At 62.0% G+C, this 27,499-nt stretch overlaps 1 protein-coding gene across 2 annotated transcripts; it reads left to right on the top strand.

Annotated features, from left to right (window-relative positions):
* The first annotated feature begins 9,264 nt into the window (after positions 1-9,264).
* On the top strand, positions 9,265-22,674 carry FGFRL1 (fibroblast growth factor receptor like 1). Of its 2 annotated transcripts, none has more exons than XM_057547538.1 (7): positions 9,265-9,438; positions 10,010-10,107; positions 18,968-19,240; positions 20,408-20,488; positions 20,598-20,882; positions 20,954-21,307; positions 21,402-22,674. In XM_057547538.1, the coding sequence occupies exons 2-7, from the start codon at positions 10,026-10,028 to the stop codon at positions 21,842-21,844; spliced, it is 1,518 nt and encodes a 505-aa protein (XP_057403521.1). In that variant the 5' UTR covers positions 9,265-9,438; positions 10,010-10,025; the 3' UTR covers positions 21,845-22,674. The 2 variants fall into 2 exon arrangements, with proteins under 2 accessions (XP_057403521.1, XP_057403522.1); XM_057547539.1 differs by lacking the exon at positions 9,265-9,438 and adding an exon at positions 9,776-9,796.
* Positions 22,675-27,499: the final 4,825 nt, after the last annotated feature.

The following is a 27,499-nucleotide window of genomic DNA, read 5'->3' as shown; positions in this document are numbered from 1 at the left end:
CCCGTGTGCTGATGGTCCCAGGGGCCAGCGCCAGCCCCGCGGCCCAGTGGCTGCGGCGCGCTGCCGGGCACTTACCAGGCTCCTGCCGGCCAGTCCTTGAGGTTGGGACTCCCTCTTCCCAGAAGGTGTCCGACAGGCTGTGCGGGCAGAGGAACAGCCCGCGTGCACACGTGGACAGGCTGTACACGGGGGCCGTGTGGCTGTCCTGCCCATCTGTCCCCATGTCCCTCCCTCGCAAATTGCTGCTCCTGAGCAGACCAGGGCCCCGGTGGGTTCAGCCTTTGGTCCGGCAGCAGCACGAAGAACCGGCCCTGTGGCCGCAGGAGCCGTCAGGAGGCCCCTGTCCCTGCGTGCCCCTGGCTCTCAGTCCTGCCTCTTCCCTTTCAAGGGAGAAGGAGGGACACCCAGTCTTTAGAAGCACGGCTGTTGCCATAGCAACCAGCCTCTTCCTCTGCCGCACTTACCCGGCTCGAGGCCGCCCATCCCCAAGGTGTCTGTGGCCGAGAGTCACCAGCAGCACCCCCAGGGTCCCTCGGGGAGGAGGCGGTCCCTCCCACAGCGGTCCCAGCACAGGTGCAGGAGTGGCCAGCCCCGTGCGTGGGGAGGCTCCAGCGAGGCCCCAGGAGAGAAGGCGAAACCAAAAAGAGGTCTTTCGTGCATTTTAAAGTCTAAAGTGATGTCACCCCTGTTCACGCTTCGTGTGTTCGCTCAGCAGCCGAGGCCGAGCCTCCCCGGTCCCTCCACACAGGCCTCTCGTCTGTCTGTCTGTCTAGTAGATCAACCTGATTGGTTTGTTTTTTTAAATAACAACTTTATTGAGACATAATTGACACTCTTTAGAGCATATGATTTGATACGTTTTGACCTGTTTCTGTCCATGAAACTCTGACCACAATCTAGACAGTGGCTGTTCCCATCACCCCCAGAGGTCGTCTCACGGCCCCTCCCAGCCCCCACCCAGGCAGCCCCACGTCTGCTTCGGTCAGTGTGGACCCACTGGCTCTTTCTAGAATGTGGTACAGATGCCATCACACAGTTCGCATGCCTTTTCCACCAGCACAGTTACCTTCAGACTCACCTGCGTTGTTGCCAAGTGTCGACGGATGGTTCACGGCTTTATATGGTTGATCATGTCCCATTGTGTGGACCTAGAACGGTTTGCCCCGTCACTTGTTGACGGACATTTGGGTAGTTCCCAGTTCGGGGCTGTTACAAATAAAGCCGCTGTGAACATTTGTGTGCAAATTTGTGTGGACATGTATGTCCTTTTCTGTTGGGTAAATACCTGCGAGTGGGACGCTACGTCATGTGACTCGATTACATGTGTGCTTGGCTCTTTGGAAACTTGTTGCTTGCAGCGCGCCCTTATGTCGTGTACTGGTGGTGTCTCGCCACCTTGCTAAGTGCACTAATACTGTTCATTTTGGTGACTCTTTTTCTTGTAGAGTCCAGAGAATTGTCCACATAGATGATCTTGTCATTTACAAATCAGGGGCATTTTACTTCTTTCCAGTCCGAACTGGCTTGACCCTCCAGCACGATGTTGACTAGCAGGGAGAGAGCAAATCCCAGGTCTGGTTCTAATTTAAGGGGTGAGCATCATTCTTTAACAATTAAGTGTGATGTTAGCTGTAATGTTTTTGTAGACGCCTTTTCTCAGGTGAAGAATGTCCTTTTCTTTGCCAGTTTGCCGAGAGTTTTTTTTTTTTTTAAACATCAGGAATGGGTGTTGGATTCTGTCCAGTGCTCTTTCTGCATCTACTGAGATAATCATGTTTTTTCTTTCTGTTGATATGGTAAGTTATGTTGATTGATTTTCAAATGTTAAACCAACTTTGCATCCCTGGGATAAACCCCACCTGATCATGATGTATTATCCTTTTTTTGTTGGATTTGATTAACCAAAACTTAAGGTGTTTTGCATCTGTTTTCATGACCGATACTGTTCTGTAGGTTTCTGTTCTTGTCATTCTGGATTTGGCATCATGGAATGAGTCAAGAGGTAGCCCCTTCTCTTCCCTTTGCTGGGAGTGTTTGCGTAGAATGGGTGTTATTTCCTCCTTAAATGTTTTGTAGAATTTCTCAGTGAAGCCATCTGGGCCTGGTGTTTTCTTTTTTTTTTAATCAGTAAAGAAAATGAATTAATAGTTTAAAATTTATTCACACATAAGCACACATGTGCACAGGCACATACATACATAAATATACCCACAAAAAAATCCAACCTCAAATGATTCCTTGGGTAAGTTCTACCAAACACTGAAGGAACAGATATTTTCAATCTTATTCAAATTGTTTTACAAAGCAGAGAAAGAGGAAATGCCCCCCACTCATTTTATGAGAGTGGCATATCCTTTTTTTTTTTGAATTTTGTTTATTTATTTTTTATACAGCAGATTCTTATTAGTTATCTATTTTATACATAGTAGTGTATATATGTCAATCCCAGTCTCCCAATTCATCACACAACCACCACCCTCCCTGGGCCTGGTGTTTTCTCTGTGGGAAGGTTTTTAACTAAAAATTCAAATTATTTAATAAATACGTTCAGGTTTTCTACTTCTTCTAGAGTGAGCTTTGGTAGTTTTTGTTTTACAATGAATTTATCCAGTTCTTCTAAGGTGTCAAATGTATTGGCATAAATTTATTCACAATATTCCCTATTCTTCTTCTTTTTTTAAAAAAAATTATTGGGGTATAGTTGATTTACAATGTTCTTAATTTCAGGTATATAGCAAAGTGAATCTGTTATACATATACATATATCCACTCTTTTTTAGATTCTTTTCCCATATAGGCCATTATAGAGTACTGAGTAGAGTTCCCTCTGCCCCCCCCCCACCCCCGGTAAGGGGTTTATTTTCTACATCTGTAACTCTATTTCTGTTTTGTAGATAAGTTCATTTGTAGCCTTTTTTTAGATTCCACATATAAGCGATATCATATGATATTTGTCTTTCTGTCTGACTTACTTCACTCAGTATGACAATCTCTAGGTTCACCCATGTTGCTGCAAATGGCCTTATTTCATTCTTTTTAATGGCTGAGTAATATTCCATTGTGTATATGTACCACATCTTCTTTATCTATTCCTCTGTTGATGGACATTTAGGTTGTTTCCATGTCTTGGGTATTGTAAATAGTGCTGCAGTGAACATGTATCTTTTCAAATTCTGGTCCTATTCTTCTTCTAATGTATGTAGAATCTGTAGTAACATTGCGTCTCTTGTTCCTAATACTGATAATCTGTGTCTTTTCTCTTTTTTTTTCCAGATCCACGTATAAAAGATTTATGGATTTTATTGATCTTCTCAAAGAACCAGCTTTTGGTTTCATTAATTTTCTCTTTTTTTTTCTTTCTGTTTTGTTTTCTATTTCGTTGATTTCTAATGTGATCTTTCCTGTTTGCTTCTTCTGCTTACTTGGGGTTTCACCTTTTCTCATGTTTTCTAGTTCCTTTGGAAGGAAACTGAGGTCATTGATCTGAGCCCTGTCTTCTCTAATTAGGTGCTTAGTGCCATAAATTTCTAAGTACTGCTTTAACTGTGTTCCACGGTTTTTGATATGTTCTCTTTTCATTTCCATTCAGTTCAAAATAATTCTTAATTTTCCTTTGGTTTCTTCTTCAATGTATGGGAAATTAAGAAGTGGATTACTGGGACTTCTCTAGTGGTCCAGTGGCTAAGACTCTGCACTCCCAATGCAGGGGGCCTGGGTTCGATCCCTGGTCAGGGAACTAGATCCCACACGCCGCAACTAAGAGTCTGCATGCTGCAACGAAAGATCCCACATGCTGCAACAAAGACCCAGCACAGCCAAAATAAATAAATAAAATATTTTTAAAAAGAAGTGGATTATTGGTTTGCAAATATTTGAGGATTTCCCAGATATCTTTTGTTAGTGATTTCTAGTATAATTCCAATGTGGTCAGACAACATTCTTTGAATGACTTGAATTATTTAAAAAATATTGCCACCTGTGGCTCAGGAAATGTTTGACTGTTCTGTAAATATCAATCAGGCCAAGTTAGGTGATAGTGTTCAAGTCTCCTATATTCCTGATGATTTTCTGTCTACTTGTTGAATCACATTTGGGAGAAGAGTGTTGAACTCTCTGAGTATAATTGTGGATTTGCCCATTTCTCCTAATCGGCTTTTGCTTCATGGATTCTTACCATGTGCCATCAGGTACATGCACATTTAGACTGTTACGTCCTTTTGATGATTTTAGAACTTTGTCATTATGAAATGGCCCAATTTTTCTCTGGTCATATTCTTGCTCTGAACTTTACTTTAATATTAATACATCAGCCACTCAGTTATTTTGTTGAGTGTTAGCCAATTTATCTTTTCCCACCACTTTACTTTTAACCAATTTGTGTCTATATTTGAAGTGTGCTCTGTGTGGGCAGCATATAGTTGAATCTTGCTTTTTTTTTTTTAACCCAATATGGTAACCTCTGCCTTTTATTGGGATGTTTCAATCATTTACATTTAATGTGAGTATTGATATAATTGGGTTTAAATCTACCATCTTGCTATTTATCTTTTATTCATCTCATCTGTTCTTTTCTCCTTATTTCCTGCCCTTTTTTTTGGATTATTATTTTTTTAAATTATCCCATTTGCCTCTTTTGTTGCCTTCTTAGCTGTAATTCTTTGTTCGGTTATTTTAGTGGTTGCATTGGGATTTATACTATACATTTTTTAACTTGTCAATGTCCACTGTTGAGTGAGATCATACCACCTCATATGTAGGAAGAGAACCTTAAAACACCATTTCTGATTTTCCCCTCCCAGCCTTTGTACTCCTGTGGTCATATGTTTTAACTTTTCATATGATAGAGATCACACAATACATTGTTGTTATTTCTGCTGTAAGCAGATGATTGATTATCTTTTAAATAAATTTAAATCATTAAAAAAGCATTCCTTACAGCGACTCACATAGTCTCCCTTTCTGGGGCCCTTCACTTCTCTGTGTGGCTTCTGGTTTCCCCCTGGTCCCATCTTCCTTCTACTTGGAGGATGTCCTTTCACGTTTCTGGTAGTACAGATCTGCCAGTGACTAATTCTTCCAACTTCTTACGTCTGAAAAAGCCCTGTTTCACCTTTGTTTTTGGAAGACACTTTTGCTGGTAAAGAGTGCAGGTTGGTGGGTTTCCTTTTCTCGCATTTTAAAGATATTGCTCCACTGTCTTCTTGGGTGCATTGTTTTCATTCAAGACATCAACCAATCATCCTTTTCTTTGTTCCTGTATAAAAATGTGCCTTTTTTCTCTGGGTGCTTTTAAGCTATTCTCTTTATAACTGGTTTTCAGCATTTTGAGAAGGATGGTCCTTGGTGTCGTTTTCTTCATGTTTCTTGTGCTTAAGTTTTGTTGAGCTTTTGGGAACTGTGGATTTATGTTTTTCACTACATTTTGAAAAATTCTGGCCACTTTTTCTTAAAATATTCTTTCTTTTCCAGCTCTGTGTCCTCTCCCTTCAGGCTCCAGTTCCAGGTGTATTTCACTACCTGAAGCTGTCCCCCAACTCATGGATGCTTTGTTCATTTTTTTCAGTCATTTTTCTCTCTATGTTTCATTTGCATAGTTTCTATAGCTCTGCCTTCAAGTTCACAACCTTTTCTTTCACAGTGTTCTCTTCATCCTGTTCAGTGTATTCTTTATCTGACATTTTGATTCTCCTCCCTGGAGTTCAGTTTGAGGCTTTAGAAAAATCTTCCATGTCTCTACTTAACATACTTAGCCTTGCCGCTGGCATCTTGCGCACGTGCAATATAGTCACAGGAAGTGTGCATGATGTTCTTGTCCCCTAATTCTATTGTTTTTGTCATTTCTGGGTTCTTTTTGATTATTTTTCTCCCCTCAGTACAGGTTATCATTTTCTGCTTCTTTTCATGCCTAATAATTTTTGGTTGGATGTCAAACATTGTGTGTTCTACCTTGTTGGGTGCTGGATAGTTTTGTATTCCTATAAATATTCTTGCATTTGTTTCTGGGACACGGTTAAGTGACTTGGAAACTGTGTGATCCTTTAGGTCTTGTTTTTAAGCTTTGCTGGGCAGGACCAGAAATGCATTTAGTTTAGAGTTGATTTTTCCCTTCTACTGAGGCAAGACCCTTCTTTCTACTCTGACACCGCTTGAATTACTAGGTTCTCAGCTCTGGCTGTTGAATGCAGGCACTGTGTTCCTGCCCCGTGGGCTCCCATCCTTCTGGGTGGTTTTTCCCCAGCCTTGGATGGTTCCTTTTCACTTCTGGACTGATCTGTACTCCGCTGAAGCCTCGAGGGTGACCCTCTGTGGGCCTCTGGGGCTACCTGTCTGCACAGCTCTCTCCTCTCCAGGACTCTGCCCTGTGAACCCCAGCCGTCTTGCCCTCGCGGGACTCCTCCTCCCTCTGGGCTGGGTCCCCACTGCCTGCACTGCGCCCTGGAAACTGCAGGGAGGGAGCAGGGACTATTTAAGTCTCCCTTCATTTGTTTGCCGTCTCGCAAGGATCGCTGTCTCCTGTTGCATGATGTCTCCTGTTGCGTGATGTCTTGGCTGCTGCTTTTCACACGTATTTATCTCTGAATTTTCTTATTTTTTAACATGCGGAGAGCATGTAACTCTGGTTTCTGTCATTTCATCTGGAGCAGAAGCCTGTATGTCAGGGGCTTCAATTCCCTGGCAAGCGCTTCCCATCATTAGAGGCGTTTCTCTCAGTCCCTACACCTGCTACTAAGATGCCTTCTCTCTCAGGGCTGCGGACACGCCCTCCTTGCCCACCCTCACCCGTCCCGGTCTCGCACAGAGCCAGGGCTCAGCTTCTCGTGGTTGACTGACGATTGCATGAAGAGCAGATAAATACTTCTTGGGGCTCGCTGTGTCCGGCAGGTGGGAGACAGAAACTCTTGCAATCCCCAGGATAATTCCATGGGGTCTGATCGCAGACGGGAGGATTGAGACCGGGAGGTTAAAAGGACAGTATTTGAACCGGTTCCGTATTCCGGGCCCATTGTCATGAAGGGGAAGTGGGAGCCCGCTGGTGGGAGGGTTTCGTGGAGGAGGCGGCTTTGGAGATGCGCTCAGGCTGGCCTGGCGCCGGCGTGGGGAGCGCCGCGTCCTGCGCGGAGAGGCGGCCGCGGGTCCCAGGGAGGGAGGGTGGGGAGCCGGGCGGCCTCCGGGGCCGCCACGCTCCCAGCCTCCGCCAGGGGGCAGCGCGTCCCCGCTCAGGGAGGTGAGCCCCGCCCGGGACGCGCCCCTTCCCACGCGCACACCAGGCCACGGCCCCTCGCCCGCCAGCAGGGACTGCCGCCCCCACCTGGCGCTGCTCACCTGGCGGAGACCCCTCCCCACGGCCCACCTCATCCCGCCCACCGGCGCGGGGCCGCCTCGCCCTCGGCCCGCTTCCTGTTTCCGACCCCCCCGCTTCAGGGCCACCTTTCGCACCGCTGCCCCTGGCAGCCGCCCACCTGTCGCAGCTCTTCACGCCCCGCTGGCGTCTCCTCATAACCCTGCCCGCGCAGCCCGCCACTAGCCCCGGACCTCTTCCCCCACATGCCCGTTTTGTCCCAGAGCACCTGTCTGTGACCCCCCAGCGCCGCTGGCACCGTCCTTAGGTGGGCACTGAACCCGCCCTCCTGGCTTCCTTCTCGCTGCGGGGCCTGACTCCAAGCGCAGGAGGGCTACTCGGGTCTGTCAACGTCTGGGCCTTCACCCCGCGTGCAGGCAGGATGGGGGGCGGGCCTGGCTCACCACCACCCTCCCACGAGGTGCCCACCCTGGCCCAGAGACAGGATTTGGGAACCGCCTTCTCACTGGCTTGGAAGAGGTGCGCAGCCTGGGTCTCGCCGGGCCCCAAACCCTGATGGCTTACACCCCCTCACCCAGCTCTCCTCTGCCCTGGAGATTCGGACTTGCAAGGCCTCTCCAGTTCCAGTGTTCGCTGGAAGGCTTCCTGGGAGAGGGAGCTCCTGAGAGGAGAGAGGCTGTTCCAGGCAGGGCTCCCGAGGGAATAGCATAGGCAAAGGTCCAGAGGGGATGGAGGGAGGGCTGCAGGGGGTGGGGGTGGGAGCTGGACAGGACCCAGGCATCCAGGGCCTCAAGGGTGGTGGGGTTTGTGTTGAGGGCACTGGGGAGCCAGAGACGTGTCAAGGCTGTGTTTTAAATGATGATTCTCTGTTCCAGAGATGTGACAGTGGAGGGGAAGCCAGGGGAGCCTGACCCACTGATTCAGGCCAGAGAGGATGGGGGTTGCTCGGGGAGACCCTGATGGATGGAAGTAGGGGAGGCACGGGAGCCAGTGTGTGCACGTTGCTGAACAGGGAAGGGAAGGGCAGTGGGGCAGCGTGGAGGGAGATCCGCGAGAGAGCTGGACTCCGCAGCGCGCGCTTCCAGTCCTGGGCACGCCTGGGAAAGTGCTGCCTGGGAAATCTTGGGTAAATTACCTGACTTCTCTGTGCCTGCGTTTCTTCATCTGCACAGGACTTCAGTACCCCACGTCACCTGCGACTTGGCCCTCCCTGGAGTCTCTTGGGGCCAGAGCGGGGTCTTGGATCTCCCCTCCGCTCCCAACGACACCCGGGGGCTCAGACCTCGGGGCCCTGACGGCCCAGCTGGGGCTCGATCAGGGCCAGCTCTGGAGGTGCGCGGGGTGTTGGTGGCCTGAAGTTGTGTGCTCAGACACGGGCGCCAACGGGTGCAGCTGTGAGGTGGGCGCCGCGGGACCTGGAGGTGCGCCAAGCTGGGCTGGGCCTGGGCGGGGCTAGGCGGATGGCCGTGAGGGGCGCGGTGTGTTGGACCTGGCTGGGGAGGGTGGGAACAGGCTGGGGGCGGGGCTAGGGGCGGGCCGTGCGGGGGCGTGGCTGGGCCAGGGGCCGACCGGGGCGGGGCGGGGCGGGGGCGGGGCCGTGCCCCGGGGAGCCGACCCGCCCGCGGGCCGCCCGCACCGCGAGGGTTAAGGCGGGGAGCCAGGCGGGCGGGGCGGGCGCGCACGCCGATTGGCGGAAAGTTCGGGCGCGGGGCGGGGAGAGGGGCGGGGAGATGGGCGGGACAGGGGGGGCGGGACGCGGCGGCCTCGGCGCGCCGATTGGCAGGAAGTTGTGTCGGGGCGGGGCGCGCGGCGGGCTCGGCGCTCGCTCCGGGAGAGTTGACAAAGCCCCGCAGGGAAGGACGCCTCGCGGCGCGGCGCCCCGGGCCCCTCGCCCCGCCGCCCCGGGACCCCGGCCCCGGCCCCCGGACCGACCCCGCCGCCCGCCCCGCCCCCGGCCCGAGCCCCCGGCCCCCGCCCCGGCCCCGACCCGAGCCGCCCGCGCCCAGGTAGCGCCGCCCCGTCCCGAGGCCGGGCCCGGGGGCGCGGGGCGGCGGGGTGCGGCGCCCGGGGCGGCGATGACCGCGCAGCGCGCCCCGCGGGCCCGGCCCTGAGCCCCGCCGCCCGCGAGCTCCGCCGAGGTGAGCCTCTCCGCGCGCCCGCGATCCCCGGGGCAGACTGGGCGGGCCGACTCGGGAGGGCCGGGGGCCGGGGCCGGAGCTGGGGGCGGGGCCCGGGCTGAGAGCGTCCGGGTTCCCGCTCTGCGGTGGGGAGCCACCGGCACCGGCACGCGCCGCCGCCGCTCCCGCCTGGCCCGAGGTCCTACCAGTGCCCCGCCCCCGCCCCTGAACCCCACGTGGGCCCCCCCCCCAACGCAAATTTGTCCGCTAATGGCGCAGGCGATTATCTGCGGGGCCGCCGGTGTTGTGTGTCCCGCGGGCAGGGCCCGAGTTACAAGAGCCAGGAATCCAGACGGTGTTTGGAGGGGGGGCGGGGGAGGTCGGTAATTAGTGTAAACCCTTTGTCTGCCTTTGATAACCACGGTTCCCCCGCCGCCGCTTCCTCCGCCCGGAGCGCGGCAGGGAAGGCGGGGCGGCCCGCACCCCGGTCCCCGCGATCCAGGGCTGGGGTGCGGGCGGCTCCGGGGCCCAAGGCGGGGGGGCGGGGCGACCCCCACCCCCACGCAGTGACCGGCCTCTGAATGCACCCCAGGTCCGCACTGGCCGACATGACGCCGAGCCCCGCGTTGGTGCTGCTGCTGCCGCTGCTGCTGCTGCTGGGGGCCCTCCCGCCGGCCACCGCCGCCCGAGGTGAGTGCTGGCGCCCAGCCCGGCGCCCCGGCCTCCGCCAGCGCCGCCCCTTTCCCTCCGGCCCTGAACCCTGCCACAGTGCCCGCCTGGCGCGCGTGCCTGCGCCCCGCCCCTGCTGGCCCCGCTCTGCCCGCCCTTCACCCGCGGGGCGCCCCAGTGCACCCATAGGACCCTCCAGCTCACCCGCGGGCCCCTCTCACCCACGTGGCTCCCCAGCTACCTGGGGGGCACCCCTCACCTATGGGGCATCCCCATCTCACCCATGAGGTCCCTCCAGCTCTCCCACAGGGTTACCCCTCACCCTCAGGGCACCCCCAGCTCATCCGTGGGGCCCCACGCTTGCTGGCAGGGTGGGCTCTGGCCCCAGTTCCCCTCAGGACACACGCACACATCCACACACACATCCCTGCAGTTGCGGGCAGCTGCTCACGGTGGATTCTTGCGTGATGGGCTGTTTGGCCACATTGGACCCAATTAGGCCCCTGGGAACCTGCAGAGACCCCCCTGGTGGCCAGGGTTGGGTGTGGGGACAGTGGGGACATTCTTGGCCTCTGGGACTAATGACCCAGCCCTGTGCCCTACGCCTGCCCATCTCTAGGAAGGTACAGGGTGGGGGCTGGGAGACTGAGTGCCCAGTGCATGGGGTCACTGCATGGTGGAGGGTAGGGGCCTGTCTTAAGGCAGACCCTGAGACCACCTACTCCTGGCTACACACTACGTCTCTCGGCGTGCACCACACCAGGGCCTGGACGTGGGCTCACACACCTGCTGTGTAAGCGGGCAGGCCCAGATGCCTCCGGAGGGACCCCTGCCCCTGCAACCAGCCCCAGCAAGGGGCGTCCTTGGCTGATGGGTGATGCGTGCCCGTAGACTCCCACCGCCATGCTCAGTGCTGGCCTTTCTCAGCTAGGCGGGACCTGCGGCCAGGCCAGCCCTTTGGGCGTGTTGACCACTCAGGATCGTCCTTGCCCTGTCTACCAGCCCTCTGCGGCTTCGCACCCCTCCCCCGCCGCCGCTGCCGCCCAGCGGGCGCACTGAGACCAACCCGGCCTTATATGGCCACGTTCGGGTGTGGGGTGGCGGGCGGCGGCCCAGGTGGGCCTCATGCCACGGTACCCCCCCCCCCCCCCCGCCCCGCCTGTCCCGCCAGGGACTGGCTGGCTGGGTTGAGGGTGGGGGCTGCCCAGGCGTGGCCAGGACGGGCAGTGGCCAGGGTACTGCGGACACTCAGGTCATGCCCAGCAGGGCCCCCCCTCCGCCAGCGGCCAGCGGCCTGGACTATGATTGCTCTTTTATCTGCTTGTTCTCCCCCATCCATGCACCTGCCTGTCCTCTGGCCACTCGGCCAAGGAGGTTCTGGAGGCCACTGGCCTGGCCTGGTCATTGGCTGGAGCCTGAGGTGGAGTGGCCGGTGGCAGCGGGCCATGGATGGCAGTGGGCGGTAGGGCCTGCCTCGGCGCCGAGGGGTCCCAGAGGGACCACACCCTGCCCTGTGCCCCTTGGCTGAGGCCTCGGGCTCCATGGTGCGGGCCCTGGCGGCAGTAGGGAGGTGGGAGCCCCTTTCCAAGGGCAAGGGCCTCTGTGGTTTTGGGGGTGCGGGGGGCAGTGCTCTTCCTGAATTGTGCTGGCTTCTCCGCCAGGCCTCGACTGGAGGGCAGAGTCGTTTCAGGCCCTTCCCACTTGGCGAGTGAACAGGCTGAGCGCGGACCTTCTTTAGGCTGACAAACCAGCGCAGAGAGAGTTTGGGTGGTTTTTTGAAAGCCGTTTTCCCCGTGGTGTCACAATTTCTGGAATCGGTACATTTCTAGACTCCAATCATATTTTTAAAGTTCCCCTTTTCCCAAAGTTTCACAATCTTGGTGGGTTTGTCTTAAACTGTTTTTTTTTTTTTTTTCAAGTTTGAAAAAAGAATTTGGCTTTCTTCATTTCCATTTTATTTCTCACAGTGAGAGCTCTGAGAGGTTCCGAATGAAATACCTCTTACAAATTACTTTGGAAGAAGTCATTTCAGGGTTTTCTGAGAAGTGCCACGTGTGAACTTCTCTGAGGATGGTGCAGTGGATGGTCTCTGAGTAGCCAGCCCTGGAGGTCCCTCCCTGTCCCCTGGACCTGGCCGGCGTGCCCGGGTGCCCTACCTCCTGCGGGACAGCGAGGACTTGGGGCTGCCCTGCCTTGGGGCTGTGGTGGCAAGGGTCTGCTGGAGCGTGTGAGTCGTTGGGGAAGCATGTGGCCGTCAGGGCGGCTGTGGCGTGTGCATGTGCGTTGGCTGACCTCGGCCTCTGGCCAGGCTGCAGGGGGCCTCCTCCTCCCCTCTAGGTCCCTGCAGGCGGTGCTGGCCAGTGTGCGGCCAGGACTGAGGTGGACTTGTGGGAGCCCGGCCCAGGCTCTGCGAGGTGGGGATGTGGGCCAGCGGCCCCATTTACGTCTTGCCTTGGGCCCCACTCCTGGAAGGGAAAATAAATCACTGTCCCCTCTGGGGGGAGGAGGGAGCTGAACAAAGTGGCCTTTGGCTGGGCCAGGCTGAGCCTGGGCCGCCCGCAGGCTCTGTCTCCATCGTGGGGGGATCGGTGGGCCTCCGGCTCCGGCCCGGCTCCGCAGCCCTAACGGGGGACGTGTTGGTGTTCCCCAGCAGCAGCCTCAGCCTCCGATCACCTGGGCGGCTCAGGCTCACTGACGTGCTGGGGGAGGCGGGCTGCGTGGCCATCCACGTTGGCCTCCTTTGCCCCACGCTGTGCCCCGCCTGGTGACCGCAGCCCTGGTGCGTCCAGGTGACGGCCTCCGTCAGCAGGTCAGCGTGTGGAAGGAAGGTGTGCCCGTGCCACCGTCCCCAGACCCCACGGGGGACACTATCGCCAGCGTGGCCCCGCCCTGCCTTGCCCGCCACCCGCTCTTCCTAGTGGTGGCCACCAGGTGCTCCTGGTCACGCCCAGCCTGGCTTCTCTCCGGGCCCCAGGAGAGCAGGGGCCGCTGTGCTGGGCTACCTCAGGTGGGGTCGCAGCCCGGGGTCCACTGGAGGGTGGTGGGGCGCAGAGGCATGGGCGTCACCCTGGGGCCTGGAAGGAGAGGTGGGGGCCGGTCAGTGTGGGCAAGGACAGACCTCCAGCTGGGGGGATGTTGTGGGCAGAGGTGGGCAGCTCACCGGGGCCAGAGTGGACATCCAATGGACACGGGCGCCTTGGTGTAGTGGGGTAGGGGCCTTGAGTGGGGAAGGGCTGGGCCGAGAGGCTGGTCAGCTGAGGGGGTGTCCTGGGGGCTTTTCCAACAGGACATCGTGGCCAGCCTTCCTGGCTCCGGCGAGGAGTCCTGGGGCCTCCATCCGTACCCTGTGCCCCCACTGAGTGGCTGGGGGCGGGGCCTGGAGGCAGGCAGGGGGTGGGGTAGGTGCCTACCCCCCGTCCAGCACAGACTGGCCCCCTTGAGGAGATCTGGCCCAGGGTGGGGTTCCTAGGAGCTGTCCCTGAAGCACTGCAGGAGTTGCTCCAGCCTAAGGGCTGCTGAAATCCAGGGTTTCCCATCTTGGCAGGAAACACAGTTGCTTTTCTTCCTGCCGGGGAGTTTATTTCATGAGAGATTTACACAAGCTGTGCGCTGTTGAGTGGCTGAGGAGTGAATAAAGGGGCCTGGGGCAGCCGGCGGGGAGGAGGGACCCCCTCTGGCTCCCACGGTCCTGAGCCCCGGCGGAACCGGGGCCTGCGGAGCGCGCTCTCCTGGTCCGGGGCCACTGCCAGTGGCTTCCGGGCTGCCCTCTGCACTCGTGCGGCAGCCTGTCCGGGTTCCGGCGGGGACAGTGGGGCTGACTCTGGAGCTCAGCCCGACACAGCATGTGCGCCTTGAGGGCCAGGTGGCCTGCCCCGTGGCCTCCGGGAGCCTGGGGGCGCCTAGCCCGGGCTGGCCTGCTCAGGCCCCATGGCCTCAGTCCTCGCCTCAGGAAGCCCGCCGTGGGCATGGGCTGCCGTGGAGCAGGTATGGGTGGGGGGAGGGGCTCTGGCCTGGGGCCGCGCAGGCTGCTGCGTGGGTTGGGTCTTCTGCTGCCATAGCCATCGCCCTCCCTCTCGAGGTTCTGCTTAAACGCCCAGGGGCTCCAGGCTCAGGAAAATGTCCTCGTCTCACCTCCGAGGTGACTCCGGTACCTGGATCGGGGCCCCTGGGGTGGTCTGGGCCCCGCGGCACATTACCCTGTGCTCTGGGTCCAGTGCCGGCAGGTGTGGGAGGCCCCACTGGACAAGGGCCTTCTCGGTCCTTTGGCAGCTGGGAGCGGGTCTCAGTCAAGTGTTGTGCGTGAGGTGGGGGTGGATGGCGGGGTGGGTCCGCGTTGAGTCTGGTGGGCCTGGTGAGATCTGGACACCCGTCGGGGGCTGCCCGGTGTTCAGCTGAGTCCCTTGGTGAGGGCCCGGGCGCTTTGCGGTCACTGCCCCCTGCTGGCAGTTCACATGGGTCCCCCCAGGGCAGTGGCACCGTCGGGGTGATGCTCCGGGCCTCCCGTGTCGGTCCTGGGGATGGTGAGGGTGAGGCGGAGGAGCCCTGAAGCTGGGTGTCCACTGAAGGTCCATCTGGGGGCTTCCAGAGAAGAGGACAGACCCGGACACCCCCGGTCTGCCCGCCCCCCGGTGCGCGGCTGGGCAGCCGGCTTGCTCGGTGGGTCAGGCCGTCCCTTTGCCACGCCCAGAATGGCCTGGTTTCTGGGGCAACCACCTGTCCTGCGGGTCCTACCAGTTCCGCCACAGGTCCCGTGGGTCCAGCCCCCGGGGGCCGCCCTGGGCCGGCTGGTGACCGGGAGCCTGTGTGCGAGTGCGGGTGTGCACGTGTGCTGAGCCTGCCCCCCTCGTGGCAGCCCTGGGGTGGTCCTCACCTGTGCCCCCGCCCTGGGGCGTTCCTGTCCTTCCCCCCCAGGCCTCACCTTCTTGGGGAGGGTGCTGGCCCTACGGCCTTCCCAGCTCACCCGCGGCGCCCGGTCCTCACTGTGAGGACCACCTTGGGCGCCCGCACCCCCCAGAGAGTGCCTACCTGCCCTGCCAGGTGCCTGCCCCCTCCCGGCCCCCCAGCCAGGGCCCAGCGCCCCTCCCCACGCCGCTTGCTGAGCTGGCCCCGCACAGCGGGACGGTGGCTCCTGGCCGGCCGCCCTCACCCCGCAGCCAGGCCCATGCTGGTTAGCCCGATGCCCCCCCACCTCCCCCGCCCCCTGCCAGAGAATTCCTTCCAGGCTGGAAATTTCTGGGACTTCGCAGGGCTTGCGGGGGACGGAGCTGCCCGGATGAGCCGGCCGGTGCTTCATGCACCCTCATCCTCACCTGGGTTTGCGGCTTCACGGGGCGACGGCTGAGACCACCGGGGCCTCTGTGGCCCCTGCTGGTCTCTGGCACACGGGCCCTGGAAGAGGGGCGATGTCTGGCCCGGCCCCTCTTGAAGGGAGCTTGGGAGTCGGCAAGCCAGGTCCCACAGAACACCCTGGGCGGTGGGGAGGGGTGGAGCCCGATGCTTGGGACCCCTCTCACCCCTGCCACGGCCAAGCCCCTGACAGACCGTGAACAGAGCGGGAGCGTGGGTCCAGATGCAATGGCCAGGGCAGGCCACCGTGCCCCTGGGGGCGGGGAGGGAGGAGGGGGTGTCGGGAAGGTGCGCCAGGCTGGGCGGAGGCCGCGGGGCAGTGAGGTGTGGGGTGCTGAGCTCTGGGGCGGCCCCGAGGGCCTGTGGAGACGGCTTGGGGGTACGGGGTGGTGGGCACGGGGTGGGCCACAGCTGGGGGTCCCTTCTCTGTCCCTGCCAGCACCTTTGCCTCCCTGGGCCCTGGGGCAGGAGGGGTATCAGCTGGGGTTGCAGCCGGGTCTTGTTATACTAAACGGGGGAAAGCGGTGCTCCTGGCCAGGCAGGGGGAGGGGCTGTGGGCCTGGGCGTCTGGAATGCTCAGAGGTGGGGTGTGTGTGTGGGGGAGTCTGCATCCACTGTTGGGGTGTGCATCTGGGGGTCGGTGTGACAGGGTCTGTGTGTGACAGCAGCTCTGGATGGCGGCTGGGAATCCAAGCTGGGGTTGTGGGGCCCTCGGAGCGGCTGCCCCCATCCCCCCCAGTACCCCCATTCCTGACCATGTTTTCACAGCTGAGGGTGAAGGAGGATGGAGGAGAGGAAGGGGCGACACCTTCCCTGCCCATTACGTTCAGCCTCCCTCTTGGGGTGAGACCCTGCCCCAGCCTGCCTTTGCCCCGCGTCTGCCCTGCCTGCGCCGTGTGCCTCCTGCCTGTGCCCGCGGCTTCCTAGGGCTGCGACTGCGGGTGGGTGCAGGGTTGGGGCTTCCTGGAGGAGGTGCTCACGGGGAAGGCGCTAAGGCTGCGTCGGCTGCCCCCACCCACATGCCCTCCAGGGGCCTGCGGGTCTCCAGCTCAGGCCTCAGTTTCCCCGTGGCTGAGGGGTGGGAGGCCTTGTCCAGGTGGAACAACAGGGCTTGTGTTTCCCAGGCTAAATATAGAGCTGCAGCAGCCGTGCTGGCGGCCAAAATTCCCAGGAATCTGGGGGGCAGGCCTCCCGCTGGTGAGCCTGCTGGGGGGTCTCTGCAGAGGCCGGGGTGGGGGGCAGGGCCCCGGCCTCGTGTCTGGGTCCCCCGGAGCCCAGGTGGGGGTGGGGAGGGGGGAGGCTGGCCACAGAGGGGAGGGGGGCTGTTTGCTTTAGGATAAGGCTGGCTCCAGCCGGGGCCTCTGGACGGGCGCTGCCTTGTCCCCCTCACTGCTCACGGGCCGGCCCATGGGGCCACACTTCCGGCCCATCTGGCGGTCACTTGGCTCTGTCCCTCCACTCCGCAGGACCGAGGGTGGCGTCCCTGCCACCCAGTAGGTGCCCCCCAACAAGGTCTCCTCTGGCGGGTGGGGAGAGGGAGGGGCCTCACTGTCAGGCTGGCGCTTTCTCTGCCCCTGAGGCGGGCTCCTTCGGGGGTTGGGGGTGTTGGACCAGCCCCCAGTGGTGCCCCCGCGATGCCGCTGGGACCGGCAAAGCCCCAGCAGGGAGGGGTGCTGTCCCTCGTGCGGGCACCGTCCTCCCCACATGCCTTCCGGGCCATTGCGCGTGTCTGTGTGGACATGTGTGGGTCCGTGTGCCTGTGCTTGTGTGTGTGTGATCCTTGCACCCAGGTGTCAGCCCAGGAAGGGCTGGGGGGTGCCCTTTTGTCCTGCAGCCTGGGAGGCCCCTGTGAATGGTGGAATTTCAGGCAGTGACAGGTGGTGGACAGGGTCTGCCTGGGAATGAGGCCCGGACCCTGGGCGGCCTGGGGGGCCTCAGAAGGTCCACTTGTCTGGGGGCCCTGAAGCCTCTCCCACTGCGAGCTGGGTAGGTGCCTGGGGGGCCCTGGAGACAAGTGAGTGATTAGGGAGAGGCGGGTATCAGGGGAAGCCAGAGGGCTGGCTGGCTGGCTGGCACCTCTGGCACGGCCCACTGTCCAGGGGCTGCATGGAGGGGGTGGGGCCACCCGAATGGGGCAGGATGTGGAGGGGGGAGGCTGTAGAGGCAAGGTGCCCAGTGTCTCTGTGTCTCTCACACCCCAGTCCCCTGGAATCAGAGACTCGGGACCCCCTCCCCACCTGGGGCCCCAGAGAAGCTGAGCCCTGGGCTGTCAGCTCCCTCCATCCAAATGGGGATGGCCCCCTACCCTCCCTGCGCACCCCAGGCAGAGGCGATGGGGGCCCATGCCCTGTGAGAGTCCCTGGGAGCTACAGTCTCTGGGGGACCCACAGGAGCACTTTGGTTGCAAAGCGGCAGCAGAACCAGCTGGCAATTGCATGTTGAAGAAACACCAGCTGGTTATTAAAAACACATGCCGCTCTCAGGCCCTGTAGCGATAGCATCTCAGAGCAGCCGCGCCTCCGGCACCTCCGTGTGGCCAGGGCTCGGGACCTGGCCTTCACGGCCTGGAGTGGCTGCGGTGTGGGGTGGGTGCTCCTTCCAGTGGCTGGTGGGCGGAGTCCTGGGAGCCCCTGGGAAGGGCAGCTGGGTGCCCGTGGCTGCTTCTCCTGGTCTGGAGGGACCGTGGGTGGGTGACTGCGTAAGAGCCCTCCACCCCTCGTGGTCTTCCTGTGGTGCGGGGGCTGCAGACCAGCCCCAGCTCAGGGCGTCAGGCGTGGGGGCGTGGCAGGGAGGGGCCTGAGGGTCCACCAGGAGATCGCGCCATAGCCTTCTGATGTCCGCAGCGTCCTCCCCAGCTGGCCCGTCTCTTGCTGCCCTCTAGGCCTGGTCATCCCCCTTCTCCCTGGACTTGACTCCAGAGAAAGTGAGGCTGGGTGGACCCGGGCCGGTGCGGACGGGGATGGGTTTCTCCCCGCTGGTGAAGGGCGTCATGGCCTCAGCCCAGGACTCAGACTTCTCCCACGGCAGACAGTGGTCACCCAGGGCTGGGATGCCCAGCTGCTTGCCCTCTGACCAGGGCCTTGGTGACCTGGTGTGGCCTGCCTGGCAGCAGGGAGGCTCTTGTCCAGGCAGACAGACCCGGTTTGATGCAGCCCACGCACACACAGGCACAGACGTGGGCCACCAGACGCAGGGACACTCACACGTGCACACACAAACAAACGGGGTGCCTGCAGGGAGGTGGGGGGCCGCCCTCGCTCGCCTGTGGACGAGCCGCTCCTCCCCCCTCCCACCCCTACCCCTGCATTCCGGCTCCCGTGCGGGAGTGCGGTGGGCCCTGGGTGAACGCCGCCGGCCCTGGGTGAACGCCGCCTCCTGTGGTCTGGGAGCTGGGTAGGTGTATCTGGGTGGAATCCTGGGGTGGGGACCCGGCAGGGACAGCCCTCTCCCAGCTCCCAGTGCCCATGCCTGCCTTGGCCCTGACCGACCACCTGCCGGTCCCCTCCTCCCTGACCGAGCCCTCTGACCCCCACAGGCCCCCCGAGGATGGCGGACAAGGTAGTCCCGCGGCAGGTGGCCCGGCTGGGCCGCACTGTGCGGCTGCAGTGCCCTGTGGAGGGGGACCCGCCGCCACTGACCATGTGGACCAAGGACGGCCGGACGATCCATGGCGGCTGGAGCCGCTTCCGCGTGCTGCCCCAGGGGCTGAAGGTGAAGGAGGTGGAGCGGGGGGACGCTGGCGCCTACGTGTGCAAGGCTACGAACGGCTTCGGCAGCCTGAGCGTCAACTACACCCTCATCGTGATGGGTCAGTGCTGGCCGTGCCAGGGCGGGGCCTGCCGTGCGTGCCTAGTCAGCTCGGGCGGGCAGGCAGGCAGACCTTCCCTGTGTGCCCACCCCTCACCCTGCATCAGCTCGGCCCACGGCCCCCAGCACCAGACCCGTCCTGCTCCCCGCCTCTGAGCCCAGGACACCACCCCCAGGCCGGGCCCCGCCCCCTCAGGCCTCACCTTGGGGTTCCCCTTCCTCCCGACCCCTTCTCCCCCAAAGTTCTGCTGACCTGGGGGCCAGGGCTGGCCGGGGGGGGCGGCAGGGGTGGGTATGGGGGCCCCAGGTGGTGGTCCCACTGAAGGGCAGCCTGGCGGGGCAGGCGGGCCGGCAGCCTTGGCGTCGGCCATGACTTTGAGGCTCAGGTTTCGGAGTTCAGAGGGGCCGCTGGGAAGGAAGGGCCTTCTGTTCTCCTCTGCCTCTGGGGCCCGGGCTTGGGGACCGGGCGGCGCCCCCAGCAACACGCCCTCCACTCGCTGGTACCGGGCGCTGGCGCCTGGCCCTCCCCCACGGGCTCCCGGGCGGGTCCCTCGGGGCAGGCTCCCTGGCAGCACAAAGGAAGAGCCTGACCCACGCGCCCCTCCGCGCCCCTCCGCTGGGTTCCGGGGTGGGGTCTGAGCGCCTGGCCTTGGTCCTGGGCCGTGGAGGCGCGGCTGTCACCGGGAGGGGGGGCATTCCTCAGCACGCCGCCCCCCTCAGGCCTCACAGGCCTTCTCTGGGCTGTGGAATGGGAGTCCTGTGGGTGTCCCCCCAGCGTCCTTTCAAAGGGGAGGATGGCCAGGCGGTATGCGAGCCATGTCAGCTCTCCTAGCCCTCGGCCCCTTGATGTGGGCTAGGGTTACTGCAGCTGCCGGCTGGGCCTGGTCCCCACCTCCCCCAGGCCCTGCAGACCCCCCGGAGCCAGGGTGCGGGAGCCAGATCTCCGTCCCACCCACGCCTGTCGGGGTCACCTGCACCCAGGGAGTGGGCCGGGTGGGCGGCTCCTGCCCAGCTGTCTCTGGGATTCTGAGATGTGGGTGTGCACCCATGGCCTCCTGCTGGCGTTTCTAGAGCTTTCCCAGCTGGGCCTGAGGCTGGGGCCTGGGAGCCAGTCCTGGGGTCTTACAGGGGCTGCCGAGGCCCCTCTCATGCACCCTCCCCTCTGCAGATGACACCAGTCCAGGAAGGGAGAGCCCGGGGCACGACGGCTCTTCCGGGGGCCAGGAAGACCCAGCCAGCAAGCAGTGGGGTGAGCACGGGGAGAGACGTCACCATCTTGGTCGGGGGGTTGGGGCTGTGCCTCCACCCCAGTGCCCGCTGACTTCTGTGCCCCGCCCGCTCCCCTCCACCCCGCGCAGCCCGGCCCCGCTTCACGCAGCCCTCCAAGATGAGGCGCCGGGTGATTGCGCGGCCCGTGGGCAGCTCCGTGCGGCTCAAGTGCGTGGCCAGTGGGCACCCACGGCCCGACATCATGTGGATGAAGGATGACCAGGCCTTGACGCGCCCGGAGGCTGGTGAGCACAGGAAGAAGAAGTGGACCCTGAGCCTGAAGAACCTGCGCCCCGAGGACAGCGGCAAGTACACGTGCCGCGTGTCGAACCGCGCGGGCGCCATCAACGCCACCTACAAGGTGGACGTGATCCGTGAGTGCCGGGGCCAGGGGTGGGGGTGGGCTTGCGCCCGGGGGCTGTGCCCAACGCATGTCCCTGCGCAGAGCGGACGCGCTCCAAGCCCGTCCTCACGGGCACGCACCCCGTGAACACGACGGTGGACTTCGGAGGCACGACATCCTTCCAGTGCAAAGTGCGCAGCGACGTGAAGCCGGTGATCCAGTGGCTGAAGCGCGTGGAGTATGGCGCCGAGGGCCGCTACAACTCCACCATCGACGTGGGCGGCCAGAAGTTCGTGGTGCTGCCCACGGGTGACGTGTGGTCGCGGCCCGACGGCTCCTACCTCAACAAGCTGCTCATCACACGCGCGCGCCAGGACGACGCGGGCATGTACATCTGCCTGGGCGCCAACACCATGGGCTACAGCTTTCGCAGCGCCTTCCTGACCGTGCTGCCCGGTGCGTGGGCCCCGCCCTGCCCCGCCCCGCCCCACCCGGGCCCCGCCCACACGTGACGCTCCCCTCCCCGCCCCCTCCTCGGTTTCTCCCGCAGACCCCAAGCCGCCAGGGCCGCCCGTGGGCCCCTCGTCCTCGACCACCAGCCTGCCGTGGCCCGTGGTCATCGGCATCCCAGCCGGCGCCGTGTTCATCCTGGGCACCGTGCTCCTGTGGCTCTGCCAGGCCAAGAAGAAGCCATGCGCCCCCACGCCCGCCCCTCCGGTGCCTGCACATCGCCCGCCCGCGACGGCCCGCGACCGCGGCGGGGACAAGGACCTGCCGGCGCCCCCCACCCTCGGTGCCGGCCCCGGTGTGGGGCTGTGTGAGGAACTCGGGCCCCCGGCGGCCCCCCAGCACCTGCTGGGCCCGGGCTCAGCCCCCGGCCCCAAGCTTTACCCCAAACTCTACACGGACACGCACACGCACACGCACTCACACACGCACTCGCACGTGGAGGGCAAGGTCCACCAGCATCAACATATCCACTACCAGTGCTAGGGTGCCTCAGGGTGGGCTTGTGGGGGCCCGTCCAGCCGGGCAGGCTTGGGGCAGGGGCCACAGAGGAGGATGGACTGCGGTGAGAGGCGCCCCACGTGAGACACACACACACCTGGACGCACACACATGCATGACATACCTCGGGACACACACACACAACTACACACACACACACACACACACACACACACACACACTCAGACTAAGAAGCCTTCAGGAAGGTCTGTATTGTAACTCTGCAGTGCGCATGTAGCGATGGGCTAGCTCATGAAGGAATCCCTTGGCCCCGTGATAAGGATTTCATGGGGGCCATGGTCACCCCCCCCACCCTGGCCTGGCAGGAGATCTGAGAGGCACCCTGGCTTTGCAAACCAAAAACTCCGACCCCCTTCCCTATGCCTGCCCGCCTGTGTCCCTGCCCAGGCTATTTTTGCCACCACCTGTCCTGGGTGTCCAGGAGTCCACCAGTGCCCTGGGCAGGGGGGTCGGGCGGAGCAGTCCTAGGCCCCGTCCTGAGAGGCCGGAGCTGGCTGGGGGTGCCTCCCGTCCCACTGCCAGAGAGAAGGGGCCCTTGATATTTATATTTAAGAAATTAAGATAATAATATTAATGATGAAAGGAGGGCTGGGCCACAGAGACTCGGCCTCTCCTGAGGCCCAGGACCCACTTGGCCTTTTGGCCACGCTGGATGTCCACCTCGGGACCGGGCATCCATCACCCCACTACCCGTGGCGGCCCCAGGCCTCTGTAATTTTATATAGAGTTTGAGCTGAAGCTTCGTATATTTAATTTATTTTGTTAAACAAGAAAATGTGCATCCTTTCCTCTAAGCTGGTGTTTCTTCCTGTGTTTGCACCTGTGCGTGAGCGTGTGCCTGTTTATAGGATGGATGGGGGAGCTCTCAGGAGCCCCATCACCAGGCCTTAGGCTCGGGGGCTGAGGCCTGAGGGTCCCCAGGTCCTGCCATCAGTGCCCTGAACCGAAGGACTCTTCCCCACTCACCTGCATGCGCCTCCCTGGCCAGCCAGAGTCCTGCACATCTGGCCCGGGGGGCCCCCAGCCCTCAGTGCAGGGCCCGTGTTTCTCCCGTCCCACATTCTGGGGTCCCCTGGGTGGCCTTGGTGGGGAGGTGGGCTAGGGCCAGTAGCCTGCAGGGAACCGTCCACCCTGGGTGTGCACCCGTGGCCTCGCTCTCCGGATGAGGAAACTGAGGCTCTGACTCACTCAACCAGCAGGCAGGGGTTGGGTTGCCCCTGGCCCAGAGGTTCTGGAGCATCTTAAGAAAAGAGCCGGTGCGATTTTAGCGAAGCCCCCTGCGCGGTATGTCGGAAGGTCGGCAGGAGGGGCGAACCCGAGCCACTGGTTCCCAGCGCTTCAGGAAACAAGCCCAGGCTCTGCCTGACCCGCCGGTCGGGGTTCCCGCCATCCTGCCCAGGCGACGCTGGGCCCACGGCTAGGGCCGAGTCTCCCCTCCTCCGTGCCTGGGCAGTGAGCTGCTGCCCACCCCCCGCCTCCTCCCCAGCTCCGGGCTGGTCCCCTCCCGCTGCTCTAGTCTCCCAGGGCTCAGTCCCCAGTCCCCTTGCCCTTCCTCCACTGGGACCCTCATGCAGTGCAGGATGGGGTCCCTTGTCCTTCTCAACCTGCCCCCATCCTTTGGCCTCCCAGGGGGGACCCCACTCCTATCTCTTAGGAGGCAGGGGCTAGCTCTGAGGTAAGCCCCACTGGGGTGGTCCTGACTCTGTGGGCAGTGACCAAGCTGTGGCCTTGTGACGGAGACCACCTATAGTGGGCACCGCGGGAGACCTAGGGCCTGGCCGGCTGTGGGGAGCCGGGCTGCAGTGGCCAGGGGGGTAGTGTGGGCTGCAGGCAGCCCGCAGCTGGTGACCGAACAGATGTTCCCCAGACAGGACACGCTGCAGCCGACGCCTGGTTGGGTTTCAGTCTGAGGGGGTAGGGTGGGGAGAGGGTAGACGCTGGGCAGTGGGGAGACCTCAGGCTGTGGGCCATCTTTGGGTCACAGGGCATGAGCTGCCCCCTGCCCAGCACCCCTGAGGGTACAGTCCCCCAGAACCTCAAAGGAGACTGCCACTCCCAACCCTGTGCCCTTCTTGGCCTGAGGGACAGTGCTGTCTACCTGGGCTCACGTGAGGACCACCCTCATCATCTGCCCCAGGGAAGCCTGGGGGGGGCTAATGACCTGACAGGCCCATCAGGGCCCCGGGTCCTGGTTCTCGGGAGACCAGTGGCTCCGGGCCCATGCCCCAGTGCCCTTTCAGGAGAGAGGGCTGCTGATGGGCTGGTCATTCTGTGGACGTGTTAGGGTGCCTGGCTGGGCGGGGGGTCTGGGCGACCAGACAGACCCATCCTCTTGGGGCTGCCTGGCCACCACGAAGCCCACCAGGACAGACGTCTGCTCATTGGGCCTCCAACTGACCGGCCCCCCTCCCTCTGTCCAACACCCCCTTTTCCTTCCCTCTCCCTGGCGCCCCGCGCCCCTTGGGGTCTCCCAGGTTGTGCGGGGGCGGAGCCAATGGGAGCGCGAGTGGGCGGGGCCAGGCGGCAGGCAGGGTCAGGTGGCAGGCCAGGCCGAGGGGAGAGTCTTTGGGCTCCGAAGGGCCGGGGAGCCCAGAGTGGCATGAGGAGGGGCACCGCGGCAGGACTTCGCCTCCTGGGTTCTGAGGCACCGCACCCTGGCTTCTCCTGCCACAGTTGCCCCTCCACAAACACCAAGGCCAGGCCCTAATGTGCCCTTGGCCACAGGCAGAAAGACCAGGGCACAGCCACCCATGATGCTACCAGGGCCCCCAACAGGAACAGAAATGCCTCCCGTGCCCAGCTCTGTGGGGTTCCCTGTGGGGTGGGAGTGGGGGCCCCCAGTCTCAAGGGAGAGGAGGGGGATCCAGCTGTGTCTCAGAGTGACTCCCAGGCCAGACTGGGAGTCAATGTCTTGATCTGATTTCACAGCCACTAATGGCTCGTGCTGTTGAGGCTTCTGAGAGCCATTTGGGCTGAAACTCCCGATGTCCATGGTGGGGGTGCTGGGTGGGTGGGTGCTGGGTGGTGCGGTGCTGGGTGGTGGGTGGTGGGTGGTGGAGGTGCTGGGTGGTGGGTGGTGGGTGATGGGTGGGTGGGTGCTGGGTGGTGGGGTGCTGGGTGGTGGGTGGTGGGTGGTGGAGGTGCTGGGTGGTGGGTGGTGGGGGTGCTGGGTGGTGGGTGCTGGGTGGGTGGGTGCCAGGAGGGAGGAGCCCCGGGGCCAGGCCAGCATCTTCCGTCTGATCTGGGCTGTGATAAGCTGGTCCCCTTGAAGCCTGGTGACCTTGAAAGGGCAGCCCAGGCTCTGACACCCTCGGGTGTGACCGCTCCCTCCCCACCCCCAAGCCCCACAGCCCAGCCCTCCTGGCTTCAAAGGGGTGGCCGAGAGTCTTGTGCAGCTGTCCCAGAGGGGGGGCCTGAGGCTGATGTCCAGGGACCAGGCCATGTGACAGAAGCTGAAGATGAGGGGACGTGGGGCCACCACACCCCCGTGGACCTGGGGTTGGGAGGGCCTGGCAGGGGATCAGAGCCTTGTCTGGGGGCCAGGCCAGGGGACCTGGGATGGGAATGCAGGATGTAGGACACAGGAAAAGGGACAGGAACATAGGACATGGGGTCGGGACCAGCACAGACTCGACCTGGGACTGGGGGCACGGGGTCAAGGACCTGCAGGCGCCAGCCAGGCTGCCCCAGCCCCCCGGGTGGCGTTGCTTGGGGCTTGCAGGGCCCTGGACCTGCTGCGGGGGCTGAGGTGGCATGGAGGGGCTGGGCCCCGAGGGGCCGAAAGGTGAGCGCCCCCGGCGGACCTTGCCCAGACCCAGGGCGTGGGCTGGGCTGCCCTGGGACGCACGGGCCTGTGGGGCGGGCTGCTGCAAGGTGGGGTACGGAGACAGGGGACTCCCACAGGGCCAAGCTTGTGCGGGGGCCGGGCCCCCGGGCTGGGCTGGAAGGCAGCCTCCGCCCCATGCCTGGCACCAGCACCTGGCACGCCCCTGCTGCATATGGTGGGCAGGGACCGAGGCTGCTGATCACGGGGAGGGGCGGGGACTGGGCAGGGCAGGGGCGGGGCCTGGCAGCTGGGGGCTCCCTCTGTGCCCCGTGCTGACCTCACCCGGTGCCGGGTGCCCGTCCTGTTCAACCGCCCAGGCCTGGCTGGGCTCAGGGCCCTCACAAGATGGGCCGGGTGTCAGGGGAGCTGAGGGCCAGGGCCTCTCCTAGGAGCCCGGTGAAGGTCCGTGCATTCCTTCCCCAGACTCAACCCGCATCCTGCCAGCCCCAGCCAGGCTGTCCCCCACCCCTACGGCTGCCCTGCTGAGCGCTCTCCAGTCCTGCCTTGGCTCAGAGACCTCCGCAAGCCGGTGCTCCCCCCGGCCCAGCCACCCTGACCCCTGGGCTGCCGCCGTCTGTGGAAGGGAGGGTCGACCTCCCATTCAGGCCAGCACACGTCAGTGACCCCAGGTGGGAGACTGCAAGGATCCCCAGACCTGGGAATGTAGGGCCCTGGAGGTGGGAGCTGCCTCCCAAGGGGCTTCTCTCGTGGAGACCCCCAGGGGGTGGCGCCCAGTGGAGCCCTGGGTCAGCAGCTTCCGACGCCTTTTTCTGGCTGTGTTGCCTGGGGTCACCTGGGGTCGTGCCCGGTGGGCTCAAGAGCCCACCCCCCAGGGTCTGCCGAGCAGCAGCCCAGCCCAGACCCTGCAGCAAGTGGCGCCCCAGTCAGCGGCCCGCACCCCTGGCACCGCTGACTTGAGGCGTGGAAGCCACTGACACAGGACTTGCACTGGCCCCGGCTGGGTGTGCCCATCCACCACAAGGCTACTGACGACCAGGCCCGGCGTCTCATGCCCCTGCCTTGGCACCCTGGGCAGCCTGGGGAGCTGGGGGGTGGGTGCTCTGCCAGCACCCATCCTGTACCAGCTCGGGGCAGAATGAGGCCCTGGGTTGGGGGCCTTCAGCACACTCCTGCTTCTCAGGGTGCAGGCTGGTTCCTTTTGGGGGGTCTTGTCTCTGGCACTTGTCTGGGGGGACAAGGCAGAGTGTCTGGGTCAGGCCGGTGGCCAGCGCAGCGGACTGATGCTCCCGCGGCAGGGGGTCTCGGGCTGAGATACACACGGCCCCTCCTTCCTTGATCTGGGTTCAGTCCTGCCTGGGCCTTGCCCAGAGCTCGGGGGCTTGCGCCCTCCTGTCTCCTGGGCCGCGGGCGTCCATCCCCAGAGGCTGCGCTGACCCACGTTGCCCCGCCCCCACTGCACCTTCAAGACTCCAGGGAAGCTGAGCCGGAAGCATGAGCAGTACAGTTCTGAGGGCCCGACCAGCCCCCCAGACAAGCCCTGGGGAGGGGCGCGTGCTGGCCTGGCTGCCTGGAGCAGCCTCAGGTTAGGACCAGAGGTCCCCACCCCCCGCCCCGTGGTGGCTGGGCGCAGACGCACACTTGATCCCAGGATGGGGTGGGGGGGTCCATGAAAGGTCCAGCAGCTCCGGTAAGGGCGGGGGCGGGGCAAGATGCCCTTGCACCCAGACAGCTGTACGCCCCACCCCCGCTCGCTCCACAGCCGTGGGGCATCTGGCCCTGGGCCGGCAGGTGGTGACAGCTGCCAACAGCTGGCCAGAGGGGCGGGGCCGCTT

This window comes from Balaenoptera acutorostrata, chromosome 5 (assembly GCF_949987535.1).
Source record: "Balaenoptera acutorostrata chromosome 5, mBalAcu1.1, whole genome shotgun sequence".
NCBI lineage: Eukaryota > Metazoa > Chordata > Mammalia > Artiodactyla > Balaenopteridae > Balaenoptera > Balaenoptera acutorostrata.
The sequence above is the reverse complement of the archived record's forward strand: the minus strand, read 5'-3'. Positions and strand labels throughout refer to the sequence as shown.

Bases quoted from the DNA above. Each gene is read 5' to 3' on its own strand.
- FGFRL1 (XM_057547538.1), top strand. From the start codon at position 10,026: ATGACGCCGAGCCCCGCGTTGGTGCTGCTGCTGCCGCTGCTGCTGCTG. The intron at 20,883-20,953 runs GTGAGTGCCGGG...GTCCCTGCGCAG, and splicing joins CTACAAGGTGGACGTGATCC to AGCGGACGCGCTCCAAGCCC. The intron at 21,308-21,401 runs GTGCGTGGGCCC...TTTCTCCCGCAG, and splicing joins CTTCCTGACCGTGCTGCCCG to ACCCCAAGCCGCCAGGGCCG.